Here is a 19,957-nt window from a genome sequence, read left to right as displayed (position 1 = left end):
GTTGGTTTCCTCCGTCACTGAAGCAAGCAAGCCTCATGTTAGCTTCAAGCTGCCTGGCCGCTGGCTGCCATCTTGGCTGGCAGTTAATTTGCATATCTCGCTGATTAGCCAATGGGAAGAGTAGCAGATGTACGCCAATTACCATGTTTCTCTTTTATTAGATAGGATAGTCTGTTCTATAAACTGTAATACTATAATGAAAGCAAGCCAAGCATAACACATAACCTGGAATGTATATGAACTCAGAGCCCATCTTTCAATATATTTAGTACTAGTAATATTTGAGCAACAACGTAGAAAAGTTAGTCATATTAGAGCCCCCACCCCCCAAAATCAAATTACTGATTTGTTGGACTTGGGAAGAAATACCTTGAGATTGGAGATAATTTTTCAGATTAAAACAATGCATCTACTAGATGTTAAATTATGTCATCATATCTTTAAGCAGTAGAGTAAGTTATTGAGTATAGGGTGTATCTTCTTTCCAAATAGTTAAGAAGAATGATTTTGGTAAAATTCCTTTAGCTCAGTAAATCTGATTGATTTAGTGGTATGCATTCAGGTTTTGTTTTGTTTTTTTTCTTATTCATTAACTGGATTTGGTCTTCCATAGTGCTTTTGCATCTCTTCCCAAGCACAAACCTGGTTTCTGGTCAGATGTTGCTATGGCTGTAGGTTCTCGATCTGCTGAAGAATGTCAGAGAAAATACATGGAAGATCCCCAAGGAAATGGATTCCAGAAACATGTCACCAAGAAAAAGCCAATCAATCCCAAAGGCCAAAAGAATGGTAAAGTTTGTAGTAAATAGTTTTTTCCTAGTTTTCTGTATCAACTTATAATAACTCACTAGATGTATTATGTATATATATATATATTTATACTAGAGGCCCGGTGTACGAAATTTGTGCACAGGGTGTGTGTGTGTGTGTGTTCCTAAGCCGAGCCTGCACCCTCTCCAATCTGAGATCCCTTGAGGGATGTCCGACTGCCCATTTAGGTCCAATTGGGATCTGGCCTAAATGGGCAGTTGGACATCTGCGTGCCTGCCTGATTGCCCCTAACTGCTTCTGCTTGCCATAATCGACGCTTAACTGCCCCCCTGTCGGCCCAATTGCCCCTAATTGCCTTCCCCTGCTGGCCAGGTTACCCCCAACTGCCCTCCCCTGAAGACCTGGTCCCCCCCAAGTGCCCTCCCCTGCAGGCCATCTTATGTCCACGTACGGTTGGCTATTTTGTGTGTTGGAGTGATGGTCAATTTGCATATTACTCTTTTATTATATAGGATATCCAAGTGTCTTACAGATTTTTTTTTATTGTTTTGATTTTTAGAGAGTGGAAGGGAGGGAGGAAGGGTGGAGAGAGAAACATCAATGCGTTGTCTCTAACCTGGGCCCCGACCTGGGCAGGGGATTGAACCTGCTGCAGTGGAGATATGTACCCTTGACTAGAAATGGAATCCAAGACCCTTTAGTCCATTGGCCGATGCTCCAACCACTGAGCCAAACCGGCCAGTGCTGTAGATGTTTTCTTAAAACTTTAAAACTAGAAAGAATTGCAAAGATTATCTGTATTTGGATTATTCTAAGGGTCTAATTTAATTTCAGGCCACTTGGGTAGGGTCCCCAAGGCAGGTTTTTGTGTGTGTGTGTTTTTTTTTAAATATATTTTATTGATTTTTTTACAGAGAGGAAGGGAGAGAGATAGAGTTAGAAACATCGATGAGAGAGAAACATCCATCAGCTGCCTCCTGCACATCCCCCATTGGGGATGTGCCTGCAACCAAGGTATCTGTATTTGGATTATTCTAAGGGTCTAATTTAATTTCAGGCCACTTGGGTAGGGTCCCCAAGGCAGGTTTTTGTGTGTGTGTGTGTGTTTTTTAAATATATTTTATTGATTTTTTTACAGAGAGGAAGGGAGAGGGATAGAGTTAGAAACATCGATGAGAGAGAAACATCCATCAGCTGCCTCCTGCACATCCCCCATTGGGGATGTGCCTGCAACCAAGGTTCATGCCCTTGATCGGAATCGTACCCGGGATCCTTGAGTCTGCAGTCTGACGCTCTATCCACTGAGCAAGACCGGCCAGGGCCCAAGGCAGGTTTTCATTATCAGAATAAATTTAGTTTTCATGGCTTCCAGGAGTGCACTCTTCTGCCCAAGGTTTATTGTAGAGAAGTCCGATTCTAAACTTTGGGGTGTGTCCACTATCCCTGTCATTGCTAAATGTGCTTTATATTTTAGCAAAAATCAATAAATTAGGTATCAGTAAGAGGAGTACGGGAGATAACCTTTCTCACAAGATTAAGACTTTTTTAACCAAACCCTGCCCAATCTTACATGTATGTTCTTCAGGAGTGTCTTGCGGGCTAAGGATATCACACAGATCCCAATGTAGAAAGGATCCCTTGTTACAGATAAAACCTGTATATAATAGAGGCTGAATTTACTTAATATGAATACACAGTTTAGATTTTGTCAAGTTTGTTAACTCTAGAGCAGTTATTCTAATGACCAGGTCTTACCAATATGTTTTGCTGACTCTTAAGGCAAGAGAGATGATTCAGATAAGAAGCAGACTATTAAGATAACTGCCAAAGTGGGAACTCTTAAAAGGAAGAAGCAGATGAGGGATTTTCTGGACCAGTTGCCAAAAGATGACCATGATGACTTTTTTAGCACAACACCTTTTAAGAAACAAAGAGTGCTGGTAAGAGTCTTAAATGTATGATATTGTTTTCTTTCTTCTTTTTTTTTTATTGTTTTCTTTATATTTATTTTTATCTTATTGTTATATATGGTTAGTGTTCATCCCTAATATTTAGGTGAAGGATTGATAGTCTTCACAGACATGAGCCAGTACAGGCCATTCTCATCATTGTATAGAGTCTACCCTTCAATGAGGTTCCAAGGTAACATTTGTGGAACCAAAAAGAAAACCCAGAAATATGCCAAATGTATATATTTGAAATTTCAAATACAATGAGACAAACTTTTTTTGAGAGTGATAAAAGATTATTATGCTGTCTGTACAGTAAATTACTATAAAGTAAAATCAGTGACAGCACAAGATTGACAGGTTTGAATGTCAAAGAATTTTTGTAGTATCAAAAATCACATAACTACAAACTTCATGATTAGGATAAAATATTTGCAACAAATAAAACAAAGCCAATAATATGATATAAAAAACTCATTTTAATGTTACTATGTAAGTATACCTTCTAAATTACAGAATAATTTTAAAAATAAGTTAAAATATCCACTAACAAAAAGCAATGGGGATGTTGATACAGTCATGCATCAGTGGATGCAGAGTTGAATCATACCTTTGGAATGATTCAACATATGAGAGCCATAAAGATTAATTCTACTCATGGGAGTTTATCCTAAAAAAACGAAATGATGCCAAAAATCTTCACAAAGATAATAATCATTGCAGGTTTATTTATTTATACAGAAAGAAATACACCCTACAATCAATCCATATATCAACTATGAATATTCTTCATAAATATAGTGAAATACAGTACAAATATTAGGTACAAATTTGAAACTGTTAAAGATATTAGGATTAAAGTAGTATGAAGATAGATGGATCTAGACAGCTGAACTATTAAGTGTAAAAATTGAGTTTTGGTGAGCTAGACGTAAGGGTACTTTTTTCATCTACTCATGTTTTTATTGATTTTTAGAGAGGAAGGGAGAAAGGGAGGAAGGGAGGGAGAGAAAGAGAGAGAGAAACAGAAACATCAATGATGAGAGAGAATCAATCATCGGCTGCCTCCTGCACACCCCATACTGGGGGTGGAGCCCACAATCAACTTGGAATCAAACCGCAACCTCCTGGCTCATAGGTCGTCGCTCAACTACTGAGCCACGCCAGCCAGGCTCATATACTCATTTTTTAATATTGTTAAATAATCTTCAATTTTTAAAGGCTACATAATGCTTTAATAATTTAGTAACATCATTATCTGGGCCCCCTTTTATCTATACAGGTTATAAAGGTAGGTATTTTAAGGGAGCCATCTGAGGTTCTTACTGTGTTCTCTGCACAACAGTGTGGTCCTTTGGGGTTGTACCCTTTATCTTATTCCACCATCATTTCAGGTTCTATATATGTTTTGGCCAAAATGTAATAGTCTCAACAATTTAAAACTAAAGGTAATAAAATACAAATAGAAAGCAGTAAAGTAGTTCATTTTCTGTGGCATAAGTCCATTTTTTGTATGGTTTTAATATAAAGGTAGGTAAAATCTTAAGGATTGAATTATTTATTGGATATATAACTGTATACACAAAAGGTTTAATACTACTTGGTACTATTCAGTAAATGAATCACAGTTTTATTTTGTTCTGTCTACACAGAGGTCAGCAAATTATGGCCCATGGGCCAAATCTAACATACCACCTTTTTTTGTTAACAAAATGTTATTGGAGCACAGACAGGAACATTGTTTACATGTTGGCTGTGGCTGCCTCAAGCTACAACCAGCATAATCGTGTTGTTGTGACAGAGACTGTATGGACCACAAAGAGAAAATACTTATCTGACTCTACAGAACACATTTGCTGACCCCTGGTCTATACAACTTTTAGAAACAGGTATCATTGTCTTCATTTTACACAACCAAGTTTTTTAGAGGACAAGGCTCTCTTCTTTGCCTAATATTTTTCATTATCTCAGGAAATTATAAGGCAGAAAAAACAAAGCCCTCCAAAAACATTTTGTGGTGAAGTATTTTATTATTAGGGGTGCCTGCTGATAATGAATATTTGTATTCTAGTTGCCAAATTTCCAGTACAGTCAAGAAGAGGATATTCTTCCAAATATGGTTATTCTGTAATGTTGGGACACAGCTCACACTTTACATCAGGACAAAGTCCCACTGGATCAAAGTTTTACATGTGAAAAATTAAACTATAAAATATACCTAAAATAACCTTGGAGAATTATTTTATAGTCTTAGATTAGTGAAGGTCTTTCTCACTATGATGGAAGACCCAGAAGCCACTAACAAAAAGAATGTAGTCTAGTATATTAAAAAAAGTTTCATTTGGTACCTATCAAACATAAACAATCAAAGGACTGAAAAAAAAATAACAGTTGTTGGAGAGGATGTAGAGAAAAAGGAACCCTCATACACTGCTGGTTGGAACGTAAATTAGTACAACCATTATGAAAAACAGGATGGAGGTTCCTCAAAAAAATTAAGAATAGAGCTATATGACCCAGCAATCTCTCTTCATGGTATCTACTCAAAAAATGAAAATTTGTAAATATACCAGTACTCCTATATTCATTGTATTATTCACAATGGCCAAGACATGGAAGCAACCCAGGTGTCCTTTGATGGATGATTGGATAAAGAAGATGTGTTACATATATACAATGTACTCAGTCATAAGGAAAGATGAAATATTGCCACTTGTGTCAATATGGATGGATCTTTTGTGTGTGTATGTGTGTGTATATTGATTTTTAGAGAGGAAGGGAGAGGAAGAGAAAGAAAAACACTGATGTGAGACCAGAACATTGACCAGCTGCCTCCTGTGCACCCCACACCAGGGATACAGCCTGCAATTTGGGCTTGTGCCCTGACTGGGAATGGAACCAGTAACCTTTTGTTATATGGGTCGACTCCCAAGAAACTGAGCCACACTGGCCAAGGCTCCCTAGATAGATCTTGAGTACCATGCTCATTGAAATAAGTTGGACAGAAAAGGCCAGGAGTCATGATTTCACTCATCTGTAGGATATAAAATAGAAAGCAACAAATGAATCAACAAAACAAAAGCTCATGGACACATGGTAGTTACTAGAGTGGGTAGAGGGGTCAAATAGATGGTTGCAGGAGGAGACTAAATTTTGGGTTGTGTGCACACAATGCAATATACAGATGATGTATTATAATGACCATTTGAAACCCATATAATCTTATTAACCAATATCATCCCAATAAATTTAATTTAAAAAAACCACAAATGACAATTTGAGAAAGGAATATGTGGAACTCATCACAGGAAAAAGGCTAATTTCCCTGATACAGCACTCCTACAAATTTGGAAAGTCATTCTCATGAATTATAGCAAAAAGGTAAATTAGTCAATCTCTGCAGGCAGCAGTTTGTCTCTATATATACCAAAGTTATAAATGCACATGCTCTTTAACTTAGCAATCCTACTTTTAGAGTTGTGAATGTTCAGCTTATTCCTTGAAATATTATTTATAATGGCAAAATACTGAAAACAACTCAAATGTCCATAAATAGGGACTAATCAAGTAACTTCTGGTACATTATATAGCTATAGAAATTAATGAAGAATTTCTTTATGTACTATTATGGTAAAATGTCCACAATATAGTAGGTGAAAAAGTTATATACATTGAATTATGTGTTGCCATTTATGTATATAGGTATGATATACATGAGAGTGTATATGTGTATACTTGTACATAATTGCTTTAATTAAATATCTGTGAAAGGATACATAGAGAGAAAACTAAGATATCTTGGGAGACTTTGAATTTTGAACTATACAAATATAGGAACTATCCTATATAATAAAACCCTAATGTGCAAATCGACCAAACAGCAGAACAACAGGTCACTATGATGCGCACTGACCACCAGGGGGCAGATGTTCAATGCAGGAGCTGCCCCCTGGTGGTCAGTGCATTCACACAGGGGGAGTGCTGTTCAGCCAGAAGCCAGGCTCATGGCTGGTGAGTGCAGTGGAGGTGGCGGGAGCCTCTCCTGCCTCCACAACAGCCCTAAGGAAACTTCAGGGGATATCCAATTGCCGGCTCAGGCCCACTTAGGGGAGCGAGAGGGCACAGGCCGGGCTCAGGGACCTCCCCCCCACCCCCCCCCCCCCACCCTCAGTGCATGAATGTCGTGCACTGGGCCTCTAGTTTGAAATATAAATACTATCAAGAAAAATAGGGATGGCCAACGGTAAAATGTTACACAGAAAAGATGGAAAGTGATAGGCCTAAAAATAGGCTATCCCATATGCTGATCTAGTAAGAACAATCTCCATAGAGTGTGAGGGGCAGGAGCCAAATGACAATGATTCAAAATAGTGTATTCAGTATTCTCAATGAAGCCTGATGGAACTTTAATTTGCATTTGACAAAAACAATTTTCCCTATCCATCCACAAATTATTTTTTGTTTACTTGTGATTTAGTATTTAGTGCAGGTGAAAGTATATTGAGAGGATCATTTTGGACAGTTTTTGTTAACCACTTTGGCCAAATGAAAGGCATTAAAATACTAATTCCTTTTGGCCCTTTAATTAGTGAGTTCTGCCCTGGCTGTTGGACTGTCAGCCCTGCACAGAAGAATGGCAGGCTCAATTCCCAGGCAGAGCACATACCCAGGTCATGAGTTCAATCCCAGTTAGTACAGTCACGTAGGAAAGGCAACCAATTGATGTTTCTTTCTCCCTCTCCTTTCCTCTCTCTCTGAAATAAATTTAAAAAAGAAACAACACATACCCCCAATAATATAATTACTGAGTTCTACAAAAATAAAAAATTGGGGCAAGTAGACATAGACATTTGTATGAGCAAAGATGTATATCACAAAGCATAATACTGAAAATTTGGAATTAGAATTCAATGTCCAATAGTAAGAAAAGTTAAGAAATTAGGAATTGTCCATATAATAGAATAATATGTAACAAAAGTCATGCTTCAAGAATTTTTAATGACAAAATAATGTTCAGTGAATAAAAGGGTTTTTTTTGTTTTTTTTTTTTAATTTTATTGATTTTTTACAGAGAGGAAGGGGGAGAGATAGTTAGAAACATCGATGACAGAGAAACATCGATCAGCTGCCTCCTGCACATCTCCTACTAGGGATATGCCCGCACCCCAGGTACATGCCCTTGACCGGAATCGACCCCGGGACCTCTCAGTCCGCAGGCCGATGCTCCATCCACTGAGCCAAACCAGTTTCGGCGAATAAAAGGTTTTAAAAGCTAGGAATCAAAACTACATTAATGATCTCAACTTACATAACACATTCATAAGAGAAAGGAAATTACTTGACCAAAACATCACCAGCTATTATCTCTAAATTATAGAATTTTACTGGTGTGGGTTTGTTTTTAATCACTTTTACAATTAAAGAAAAAGGACATTTTTTCTTATAGAGCACATGATGAACTCATGTAATGAATATATTTCCTAAAACTTTTTTTCAGATTTGACTTTTTAAATATATTTTTATTGATATCAGAGAGGAAGGGAGGAAGGATAGGGAGAGAGAGACTTTAGTGATGAGAGAGAATCATTGATGGGCTGCCTCCTGCACGCCCTACACTGGGGATTGAGCTCGCAACCCAGGTATGTGCCCTGACCAGGAATGGGATCATGACCTCCTGGTTCATAGGTCGATGCTCAACCCCTAAGCCAAGCTGGCTGGGTTTTTTTCATAATTTAAAACATGAGTTTCCTAGGCCTTCTTCATTATTTCTTCAATTGAACCAGCTTTAGTTGACTCCCCCCGCCCCCCTCCCCCTTTTTTTTATCAGTTTTAAATTATGAAACAGTTTTTATTTCAGAAGTGATTCCTTTGTACAGGACAGCAGACTCATGAGATAGTGATCCTGAACTGGCTAGGCTTATTCATTTGCTACACAACAATATTTGTGGCACACATTACTTTTTTTTTCCAATCTTTTATTTTTAATTAATTACATTTATTGGGGTGACATTGGTTAATAAGATTCTATAGGTTTCAAGTGTACATATCTATAATATACCACCTGTATATTGCATTGTGTGCCCACCATTCAGTCAAATCATCTTCCATCACCATTTATTTAGTCCCCTTTACCCTTTACTTACCCTCCCCCAGCCCTGTTCCCTCAGTATCCACCATACTGTTATCTATGTCTATAAGTTTCAGTTTTATATTCACATGAGTGAAATCATGTTGTTCTTAGCTTTTTCTGACTTATTTTGCTTAGCATGATATTCTCACCATCCGTGTTGTTCCAAGTAGCAGAACTGCATCTTTTCTTATGGCTGAGTAGTTTCCCATAGTGTGTATGTGCCACATCTTTATCCAGTCGTCTGTAGGAGGATGCTTTGGTTGTTTCCATGTCTTGGCCATCATGAATAATGCTGCAGTGAACATAGGAGTGCATATGTCTTTCCGAATAAATGTCCTGATAGTTCAGGTAGATACCCAGGAGAGGGATTGCTGTGTCATATGGTAACTCAGTTATTTTTTGAGGATCCTCAGTACTGTTGAATATAGTGATTATACCAGTCTACATTCCCTCCAGCAATGAAGGAAGGTTCCTTTTCTCCTCAACCTCTCCAACACTTACTACCTATTTTATTGACAATATCCATTTTAATAGGTGTGAGGTGATACCTCATTGTGGTTTTGAGTTGCATTTACCTAGTAGCTTGTGAGGTTGAACATCTTTATAGTAACTCCTTGTCAGAGCTATTTGCAGATATATTGCCCATTTGCTTGGATGCCTTTTTGTTTTGTTATTGGTTCCTTTTGCTATGCAGAAGCTTTTTAGGTTGATATAGTCCCATCATTTATTTCCCTTGCTTTTGGGATAAAGTTCATAAAATGTTCTCTATAACCAAGTTTAGTAGCTGTTTTTGTCTATATAGTATATTGTTTCAGATCTTATATTTAGGCCTTTGATTCATTTTGAATTAATTTTGTACATGGGGACAAGCAGTAGACTAGTTTCATTCTTTTGAATGGCTTTCCAATTTTTCCAGCACCATTTATTGAAGAGGCTTTTCTCCATTGTGTGTTTTCAGCTGTTTGTAAAAAAGTTTTTGCCCATATATATGTGGTTCTATTTCCGGGCTCTCAGTTCTGTTCCATTGGTCTGCGTGTCTGTTTTTCTTCCAGTACTATGCTGTTTTCATTATCGTTGAGTCAGGTAGTGTGACACCTCTGGCTTTTTTCGTTTTTCTCAGGATTTTTCTGGCTATTAGGGGTCTTTTGTATGGTTCCATACATATCTGATTATTTTTTTGTTCTATTTCTTTAAAAAATGTCAGTGGTGCCGAAGCCGGTTTGGCTCAGTGGATGGAGCGTCGGCCTGTGGACTGAAGGGTCCCGGGTTCGATTCCTGTCAGGGGCGTGTGCCTGGGTTGCAGGCACATCCCCAGTGGGAGATGTGCAGGAGGCGGCTGATCGATGTTTCTCTCTCATCGATGTTTCTAACTCTCTGTCTCTCTCCCTTCCTCTCTGTAAAAAATCAATAAAATATATTTTTTAAAAAATGTCAGTGGTTAGAGTATGGTCTCATGCACTGAAGGGTTGCAGGTTTAACCCTTTGAGTGCCAACCAATATCCTAGGACCTATGCTAAAATTGCCAAGGTATTTTTTGCTGATTTTACCGCAGTTTAGGAAAAAAATTATGAATCGCAAGTAAATGAAGTTACATATTCAAAAACTTAAGGAAACCTTTACTACACTGACATATTTAGCAATATCATCATCACTAATAAAAGCAGACTTGGAACTGGATGCCATTTCGAAGCTTTGATAGCGCTCGGGGCACTTTTGGCAAAAGACAGGAGGCGCGAGATTGCACTATAGGGGTTAATACCTGACCCAGGTTACGGCACCTGTGGGAGGCAACAAATGGATGTGTCTCTTTCACATCAATGTTTCCCGCCCTCTACCCCCACCCTCCACCTCCACTGTCTCTAAAAAAATATTCTTGGGTGAGGATTGATCAAAAAAAGAAAAAAAGTCATTGGGATTTTTATGGTGATTGCATTAAACCTGTATATTGCTTTGGGTAATATGCAAGAGTGTTTGTGGTACACATTATATCTTAATACAGTCACACATTTACAAATTTCTACATGTCACACCTTTAAGGTTGCTCCCAAATAGTCACAAAGGAACAGATAATCATATAGGATATCTTGGAGCCAAGAAAAAGAATTAGAATTAGTGCTCAGTTGGTATTTACTGTGGGGGGATAAAAAGACTAGGAATCGTAGGGGAAAATGAGAACAACCATTCTGTTTGGCTTTAATTTTCATCTGTAAATTATGAATCAAGTCTATATGCTAGGAAAGAGGGTTAAGAGATAAGGTATATCTCAGAGGGGAGGAGGAGGGGAAACAGGAACAGTTTAACCAAAGAATTCATATTCATATATGCCTAACCAATGGATATAGACAGTAGTGTGGTAAAGGCATGGGAGGGGCAGGGGCTGGGAGGAGGGGGATGTAGAGGAGGGTGGGGGGACATTTGTAATACTGTCAGCAATAAGATAGCATTTAAATTAATAAGAATTATAAAAGAAAATAAAAAATAGATAAGGTAAAGCCCTGACGTGTCACAGATTCCATTCCCTGCTCAAGGGCACATACCTGGGTTGCAGGTTGGATCCCCAGTCCTGGTTGGGGCTCATGCAAGAGACAACCAATCAATGTGTGTGTCTCACATTATTTCTCTTTCTCCCTCTCCCTCTCTCCCCCTTTAATGGGAAAAATATCCTCCCATGAGAATTAACAAAAAAAGAGATAAGAAAAGAAATGAAAAAAACTTCATAGATGTACACTGAATTGAAGACTCAACAGTTTGATGCTATAAATTAATTAAGGGTTTTCATCACCTTAAAGTTATCAACTTCAAGATCCAATCTGGATTAGGGAAGGAAGTGACCAGGAGAAAGGAGTGAAAGCTATAACAAAAGGAATTCAGGGATAAGAAGTCACAGTGAGCTTTGAAAAAGCAGCAGCAGCAAGACAGAGCCTGGAGAGAGCACAAATGGGACAATGAACATGCAAATCCACAATTTCCCAGAATATTCTTATCTGGTATTTCCATTTCCTTTAAATCTTCGAAGCTTTTTGTCCATCTTCCTTGGTACACCATTGTCTTTAAAAATGTTAGTGAAAACGCACTTTTTAGAAATTGAAACACTAATTTTGTCAATTGTTCAATCTATGGATAAAATTATGATAGTTAATGTTGACTTGCAATTATTTTGTATTCACACAGGAATGACTGTGATAAATATGTTTTTCACATGCAAAAAAAACATAAAAATAAAGGTGGTGTTGTCTGGGGCAATATCAAGAAGAAAACAGTAAGTATTTTTATTCTTCACACCAGATTTATTCAACGTGTATTTATGGAACAAATATAATACTTGGCAAACTGCGGGAATTACAAGTTATGTAACAGGCCTTACCCTCAAGTTACTTATAGCCTAATTAATATAAGTAAATGGTAATATGAGGTTGTGAGTGAGGTAAGTACCTAAGTGCTAGAAATTACAGATGGCAGGTGATTGACTATAGTATTTGAGGAAAGTGAAAATGGTAAAAATTTTCATTCAAATAGTCAGATAGGGTGGGAAAAGCACTTACAGGTCAGGGAAGGACATTTCAGGCAAGACAAAAGCATATCTGTTCAATGATTGGGGAATCATCCAGACTGAGTTATGACTATTATAGAATAAGAAACTTCATCAAATCCCGTGCAGCTTCTAAATGTTTTTGAAATTCAGCTAATATACGTATGTAGATCAATATTAAAACTGTAGAAAAAATTTTAACTCAGCCTTGCTTTAATAATGATCTATATCCCTTTAATAAAAAATTGAGAGAATCCTTTATCCTCTTGAATTAATTTTAAAATTTTGTTTCATTTTGCTTTGGATAACTTATATTCATTTTAGAAAAGCTAATTCACCTCAGATTTTCTCAAAGTAAATAACTAATCTTAGAGAATGAGAGTTTATGGTGGTAGTAGAATGGGAAATGACTCCCTTATCCGCTGACGGTATATTCCTTCGACCAAGTTATGGACACCTCTTCCTCCCTCACCATGTTGAAATATTTACATTGTACACTTGCCTAGAGTAAATTCCTCTCAGAGTCTGTAAACTAAACATTGGGATTACTCACAGCCAATCTTTGTGGGCTTCGCTTGTCCACAGGAAATGATACCTCTGGGGAGCTTGGTTGAGAATTAGCCTGGAGACTAAATTCTTCAAAAGAAATCTCTGTAGGCAGCCTCCCTCTTGGTGTTTTCAGATTCCCCTTTTCGTCTCGCATTCCTTATGAAAATGAAATTTTGGTTTGTTGTAAAGGACCAGGAGTCACCTTAACATAGTGGGAAGACTTGTCTTATAGTGTCTGTTTTGCCAGTAAGAAGTTGGGTTGCCTCAAACTTTAATGTGCATGGCAGTCACCTAGGGATCTTGTTAAATCTGATCTAGTAGGTTTGAGATTCTGTATTTCTAGTAACCTCCAGGTGATGCCCTGCTGCTGATCCATGGACCATACTAGTAGTAGCAAGACCCTAGTCCACTGTTCTCTGCAAAATGAGAAACAGTTCATATGGATATAGGTATAAGGACCTATTAAAAGCTTTTTTCTCTGTATTTCTGACATAATTTTAAATACTTTTGTTTTACTTAGTGGACTATAATTTGAGCTTCAAAATTATATCTTTGTGATTTAGCCCCATTTCTTCATAGATTAATATTTTGTAGCCAATGTGTGAGAATAGAAAGAGCAAAGGATTTATGTAGTATTAAAAATTCAGATGTCAAGGTTTGACTCCCTATACCAGCTTTGTGGTGAAGGAAGCCACTTGAGCTTTCTCATTTCATTTTTTTCATGTATGGTATGAACTGGGGGTCATAATGATACTGTTTTCTCTCACCAAATGACTTTGAGAGCTAAAAAATGTAATGTTTTGCCGAAACCGGTTTGGCTCAGTGGATAGAGCGTCAGCCTGCAGACTGAGGGGTCCCAGGTTCGATTCCGGTCAAGGGCATGTACCTGGGTTGCAGGCACATCCCCAGTGGGGGATGTGCTGGAGGCAGCTGATCGATGTTTCTCCATCATCGGTGTTTCTAACTCTCTATCTCTCTCCCTTCCTCTCTGTAAAAAATGAATAAAATATATTTTTAAAAAAAATAAAAAAATAAAAAATAAAAAATGTAATGTTTTGACTCATTTCACAGGGAAAAAAATTATTTACATCACAATCTATGAACATGAGTTTGTATCTCAAACGTTTTAAAAATACTTCCCTTCGCATAGTGGGTATACTGTCATATTTCCTTTTCTATTACGTTTCTTTTCATTTTTTAAATATAATCAGGTATGGCCAATAGTTTTTGTTTTTTGTTCTTTTTTACAAACCCTTGTGTCGAGGGCTGACTTTCAGTAGATCGCAGCGAGGGAGCTGCTCTGCTACGTACGAAATCCCGACCCAGAAGCAGGTCTAAGAATGGTTTAGCGCCAGGTTCCCCACGAACGTGTGTTGCGTGAAGGGCGTGGGAGCAGCCCCCTTTCCAGCCGCACCCCATTTCCCACCAGTAGTTTTAAAAGCACTAATTATGTAAGCATGCATTATACAGTTAAAGCTTATAATATAAACTGCCATTGTAGGAAAGATTTTAAAGTACAAAGGATTTTAAAATGTTGCTACTTAATGTCATGGCATAAGTACTTAGGAGATTTGGCAACTTTCAGAGGCCCATAGACTATTTATTAATTGCTGTTGCATAAGTTTGTAATGTGGGAAACGACATTGAGTAAGTCATAGTTCTTGCCCCAAATAAATTCAACTTAAAAGAGAGTTAGACATTTCATGGATAATTATAATATGACTAGAGGCCCAGTGCACGAAATTTGTGCACTTGCGGGGTGAGGGGGGGGCCCTCAGCATGGTCTGCGCCCTCTCACAGCCAGGAACCCCACAATTAATAGCCCCGAAGTCTCACTCCGCAATGGATCACCCCTGCTGAGGGAGGCCCCACCCACCCGTTGTAGGCCCGTGGCCTGGGCCTCCCTCTGTGGGGTGATCATGGGCTGATGGTGGGGTCCCTGACCAATCGTACTGCACCCGCCTTGGCTGGCCTGGCGCCAGTGAGTGTCATAGCGTGGTCTTCCGGACCACGTTTGACACCCATAGTAGCCTTTGGCCGTTGGGTCAATTTGCATATTACGCTTTTATTATTATAGATTAGGTGTTGTTATAGGTACTCTGGGGATAAAGCAGGCTTAATTTTGTCTAGATTGAGGCAGGCTTCACAGAAGGTACCATTTTTCTATTAATGTAAATTCTTTTTGTTAGGTGGAAAGTGATTTTTCAACTCCATCAAGAAGAAAAACCCCACTTAACAAAGGTAATACACATTTCTTTCTTTAGTAACTCAGTTCTATTATAGAACAGTCTCTTTATTAACATGGTACTAAAATTAACTGTTGTCAAATGGGCAGACCTACCATTTGATATCTTATAGTTATTTTTATTGAAATTACTTTTAGAAATGTATTCATCATTTTTATTAAATTCTTCTTAGGAGAAAGCTCTACTGTTGGAAAACTTTTCACTAATGCTATGGAGTCTTTGGATGAAGAAGAGAAAGATTATTATTTTTCAAGTTCTGATTCTGCAGAGTAAAAGTGAGAAATGTTTCCAGTATTTTTATCAAGAAGCAGACAGTTATTCGTACCTTCATTTGGAGAACCTATATTTTCTTTATAAGTAGCTTCTTTTGAAATTGTGGGCTCCTTGTCACAGGTTCTATTGTTTGTATTCAAAGTTAAAGATCCTTCTATATAATATTCCTCATTGCTGCAGCTTACTAAAAATATAAGGAAAATTGTGTTGCTTGTTGTATAAATGGCCTCTCATGAGCATCTAAGTCTGTTTAAGAAAATCATGATCCAAACTGAATTTTTAAAATCTTTCAAAAAAATGTTGCTACCCTTAAAGAAAGAGGTTGGGGGAAATAAAGGATAGATTGTACTGGTAGCTACTGAATTCATGAACACTTGAAATTAGCGTTTTTAAGCACTTGGTATGTAAGCCAGAGTTGATATGATGTTTAAATTATTTGTTGTTGAAACTTTGTTATGCTTTCTTTTCTCCCAATTGTTTTTCTTAAAACTTATGATTGGCATGCCTATGAACCTATGTAAATTTTAATTTATTGCTTTTTCCGTATTTTATTAGATAGTGTCAGAGAACAGATTTTGTTGCAGTTCTTAAGCCTTATTTACATATTCAGGCACAACATATGTAAATATTAAAAAGTATTAAAGAGACTAGAATAGACAAACATTCAAATAATAATAGGTCTACCATTATAAGGGGTTATTATGTTGTAGTAAACATTGTTTTCAAAAGAAACTCTTTAGCTTATTCTGCCATTATGTTTTAAAATTTGACATAGAATATTCCCCTCTGGTTACAGTAATTGTTCACCTACCCTTCTCTCCAATTAGGTTGTTCAAATAAAATTAGTTTGCTTTTATAATATTTGTGTTTTGGTTTTTTTTAAACCCAGAATTCTTAAAAAGATACATTTTCTTGTGTCTTAAAAATTTAGTCAATAATAGTCATTTATATAATATAGGATTTATAGAAACACAAGATTTAAAAAGAATAGTGCCGTTAGATAGATCACTCTCCTTTAAACTTCCTTGCTTGTTTCTACCACAAAGACTTGACAGAGAGATGTAGGATGGAACAAAGGAAGGTTATTTTAGAGTAGTTCTAAAAAATAGAGTTGTAGAATTTAAGTTGCCAATATTTAATATAATGCCATGCTGCTTGATGTTAACAGAAGGTGTTTTAGGAGTTAGAAGCTACTTAAACTGTTTAATGGAAAAAAAAAAGGTAATTTTGAAATCGCATAGACTGACATAAACCAAAGTGTGACCACCACCACCACCACATTCATTGTGTCGTATCAGAACAACTGTGTCCTTCCCAGTCTATTCTATTGTAGCCCACCTGCCAATTTCCGAGTTAGTCCCATTTCTTTTCATCAGGCCATAAAATAAGCTAGTAGGGTTTAAGGTAACCTCCAAATAAGACTTAAAAGTGGAAAAGAAATATTTTAAGGACTCAAAAAAAAGTAAGATGGACGGATAATGGGTTGATAGTTAAGTGCTATGTGCTATCAATGAGAGCTATTGCAGCTTACCTATGAATAGAGCGCTCTATACAGCAGGCATCCTATACAGTAGGTCCTCGGGTTACATCAGAGATCGATTCCTATGCCTCGACATAACGCAATTTTCGCCATAAGTCAGAACCCACCTACATAAGCACCTATGTCACTCACATGGAGCACATACACAGCAGTAAGGAAGTGAAACAGTAAAAAAAATTAAAAGACAACAATTCCTGATCTTTACTTGTGGTAAATAAATAATAAACATAAAGCACATACGTACATACGTCGAAATGACGGAATTTTTTTTTTTTTAATAAATAAATGGGCCCTAACTGGTTTGGCTCAGTGGATAGAGCGTTGGCCTATAGACTGAAGGGTCCCAGGTTCGATTCTGGTCAAGGGCATGTACCTTGGTTGCAGGCACATCCCCAGTAGGAGGTGTGCAGGAGGCAGCTGATCGATGTTTCTAAATCTCTCCCCCTCTCCCTTCCTCTCTGTAAAAAATCAATAAAATATATTTAATAAATAAATAAATGGGAGATGGCGATGTAACCACGAAACGACATAACTCAAGTCGAATGTAATTTGAGGACTGTCTGTATAATAAAAGCCTAATGTGCTAAGTGTCTGGTTATCCGTTCAATCAAAGCATAATATGCTAATGATATGCTAAGGCCGCTCAACTGCTTGCTATGACGTGCACTGACCACCACAGGGGCAGTTGATCAGTTGACCAATTGCTATGATGTGCACTGTCCACCAGGGGGTAGACGCTCAATGCAGGAGCTGCTCCCTGGTGGTCAGTGCACTCCCACAGGGGGACACTACTCAGCCAGAAGCCAGGCTCACGGCTGGTGAGTACACAGTGATGGTGGAAGCCTCTACTGCCTCCCTGGCAGCACTAAGGAGTGGGCCTAAGCCATCAGTCGGACATCCGCCGAGGGCTCCTGGACTGCGAGAGGGTGCAGGCCAGGCTGAAGTGAGGGAACCACCTCCCCCCTGAAGTGTATGAATTTCATGCATCAGGCCTCTAGTAAATAAAATCATCTAGTTCTGTCCCTCCCACCATGTTAATTTATGAAATATTTTGCCTGCCAGGTGGACATAGAATATGGGTACATTAGTGTCTGTGGGAGGTGCTGCCAGGTGTGGTCAGCCTAGGTCAGTGATGGCGAACCTATGACATGCGTGTCAGGTGACACGCCAACTCATTTTTTTGGTTGATTTTTCTTTGTTAAATGGCATTTAAATATATAAAATAAATACCAAAAATATAAATCTTTGTTTTACTATGGTTGCAAATATCAAAAAATTTCTGTATGTGACAAGGCACCGAGTTAAGTTAGGGTTTTTCAAAATGCTGACACACCAAGCTCAAAAGGTTCGCCATCACTGGCCTAGGTCAATGTTAGGTTGTTGAAGAACTGCACGATTCCTGACCCACAAGGTGTCCCAGCCACCTGCACTGATGACACTGCATCAGAGGCAGAAAAGCAAAACAAACTGAAACCAGAAAGAGACCCCTTTCCCTCCTTCTACTGACCAAACTTATCTGTGCTCACTATAGGAAGAAATGCGCAAAAAGCCCAGTTCATTATAGCAAAGCAAGATACTAGAGGGTAAATTGAACCCGAGAGATAACAGACTAACTGCTATCAGCCAATAACTTAGAGCTCCTGCACTGGCTTTTAACAATTATGAACAACAGAAATATGAGCTCAGTTGCTTTTAGAAGAACTGAGAACTTACAGTATCCCAAAGGAGCTAAATTCACAATTATAGTAAGTTTTTAACAGAAGAGAACTTAAGACTATATAGTTTCTGTGATCTGGTTTAGATTTCCATGTCACTTGTTTGTGGGCCTCACTTTTACCATCTGATAAGAAAGCAATTTGAATTAGATAAGCTCTGAAGTTCCTGCCAAGTCTAAGGTAAGAAAAGCCATCTTGTATGAGGGACCAAAAACCCAACAACGTAACAAGAAAGAGGCAACCATAGAAAAAAAGGCTGTAAATAGGGGGAAATGTTCACAATTAAAGGCTGATTTAGCACTAGGCTGACTAGACCAGTGGTGCCCAACCTTTTTTTCGCCATGCCCCACCTAAACATCTCTAAAATCCTGATGCCCCGCCCCACCTGTGACATATAATTATTATTATTCAAAAAGTAAACTCCTCCTTTTAGGAAGAAGCCTAAAAGGCAATTAATTTGATCTAAACAAGCGTCCAAAGAACATGGCATCCATGAAAGAGAAAAATGAAAGAACAAAAGGACAGTTGAAGTACCGAAGAAGAAATCACTAAGAAATTGTTAAAAAATAATATGAAGTGGTATAAAAAATAGCAAATACAGTTTCAAAACATAATAGAGAACAGAAATGCATAAATGTCACAATATATATTTATATCCTGTATATGAGGCCCCTCGAACCATAAGGACTGCAAAAAATTCAGTTAACTCATTCTTGGAGGAGAACCAAGATGGTGCCATAGGCAAATGCCTGTATTCACTGCCTCCCATAACCAAATCAAAATTACAACCAAAATACAACCATCCAGAACTGCCAGAAAGCTGGCTGAATGGAAGTCCTACAACTAGAGAAGAAAACACACTGAGACTAGTAAGAGTGGAATAGGCTGGTCTGGCAACCGCGTGTGCTTATTTTTAATTGGGAGGGAGATCGCTTCTGTGGAGGCCACCTGGAGGAACAAGGGGCCTCAGACCAACATTAAACGCCCAGCCCAGGGCACCAGAGCTGGGAAAAGAAGTCCCTACGGGCAGTAAGAACTACGGGCTGTAGGAAGAAACCAAGATGGTGGTATAGGTAAACACCGGAAATTGCTGCCCCGCACAACAACTTCAAAAATACAACTATAAGACAAAGTGGACATCATCCAGAACCACAGGAAGGCTGGCTGAATGGAAATTCTACAACTAGAAGGAAAGAGAAAAGCACACTGAGACTCAGAGGAGGTGCGGAAGTGCACAGGTACAGAGGTGCACGCA

The 19,957-nt window shown here is 38.1% G+C and overlaps 1 protein-coding gene across 1 annotated transcript in view; it reads left to right on the top strand.

Annotated features, from left to right (window-relative positions):
• MIS18BP1 (MIS18 binding protein 1) overlaps nt 1–15,927 on the top strand; it is a 64,880-nt gene extending 48,953 nt beyond the window's left edge. Inside the window, exons 11-16 of the mRNA XM_015557360.1 lie at nt 614–789; nt 2,551–2,711; nt 4,792–4,847; nt 12,022–12,109; nt 15,118–15,169; nt 15,347–15,927. Coding sequence (XP_015412846.1) covers nt 614–789; nt 2,551–2,711; nt 4,792–4,847; nt 12,022–12,109; nt 15,118–15,169; nt 15,347–15,447 — 634 coding nt within the window. The 3' untranslated portion in view covers nt 15,448–15,927. The remainder of the gene's footprint in view (nt 1–613; nt 790–2,550; nt 2,712–4,791; nt 4,848–12,021; nt 12,110–15,117; nt 15,170–15,346) is intronic.
• The last annotated feature ends 4,030 nt before the right edge of the window (nt 15,928–19,957 follow it).

This window comes from Myotis davidii, unplaced genomic scaffold, assembly GCF_000327345.1.
Source record: "Myotis davidii unplaced genomic scaffold, ASM32734v1 scaffold409, whole genome shotgun sequence".
NCBI classification, from domain to species: Eukaryota; Metazoa; Chordata; class Mammalia; order Chiroptera; family Vespertilionidae; genus Myotis; species Myotis davidii.
The sequence above is the reverse complement of the archived record's forward strand: the minus strand, read 5'-3'. Positions and strand labels throughout refer to the sequence as shown.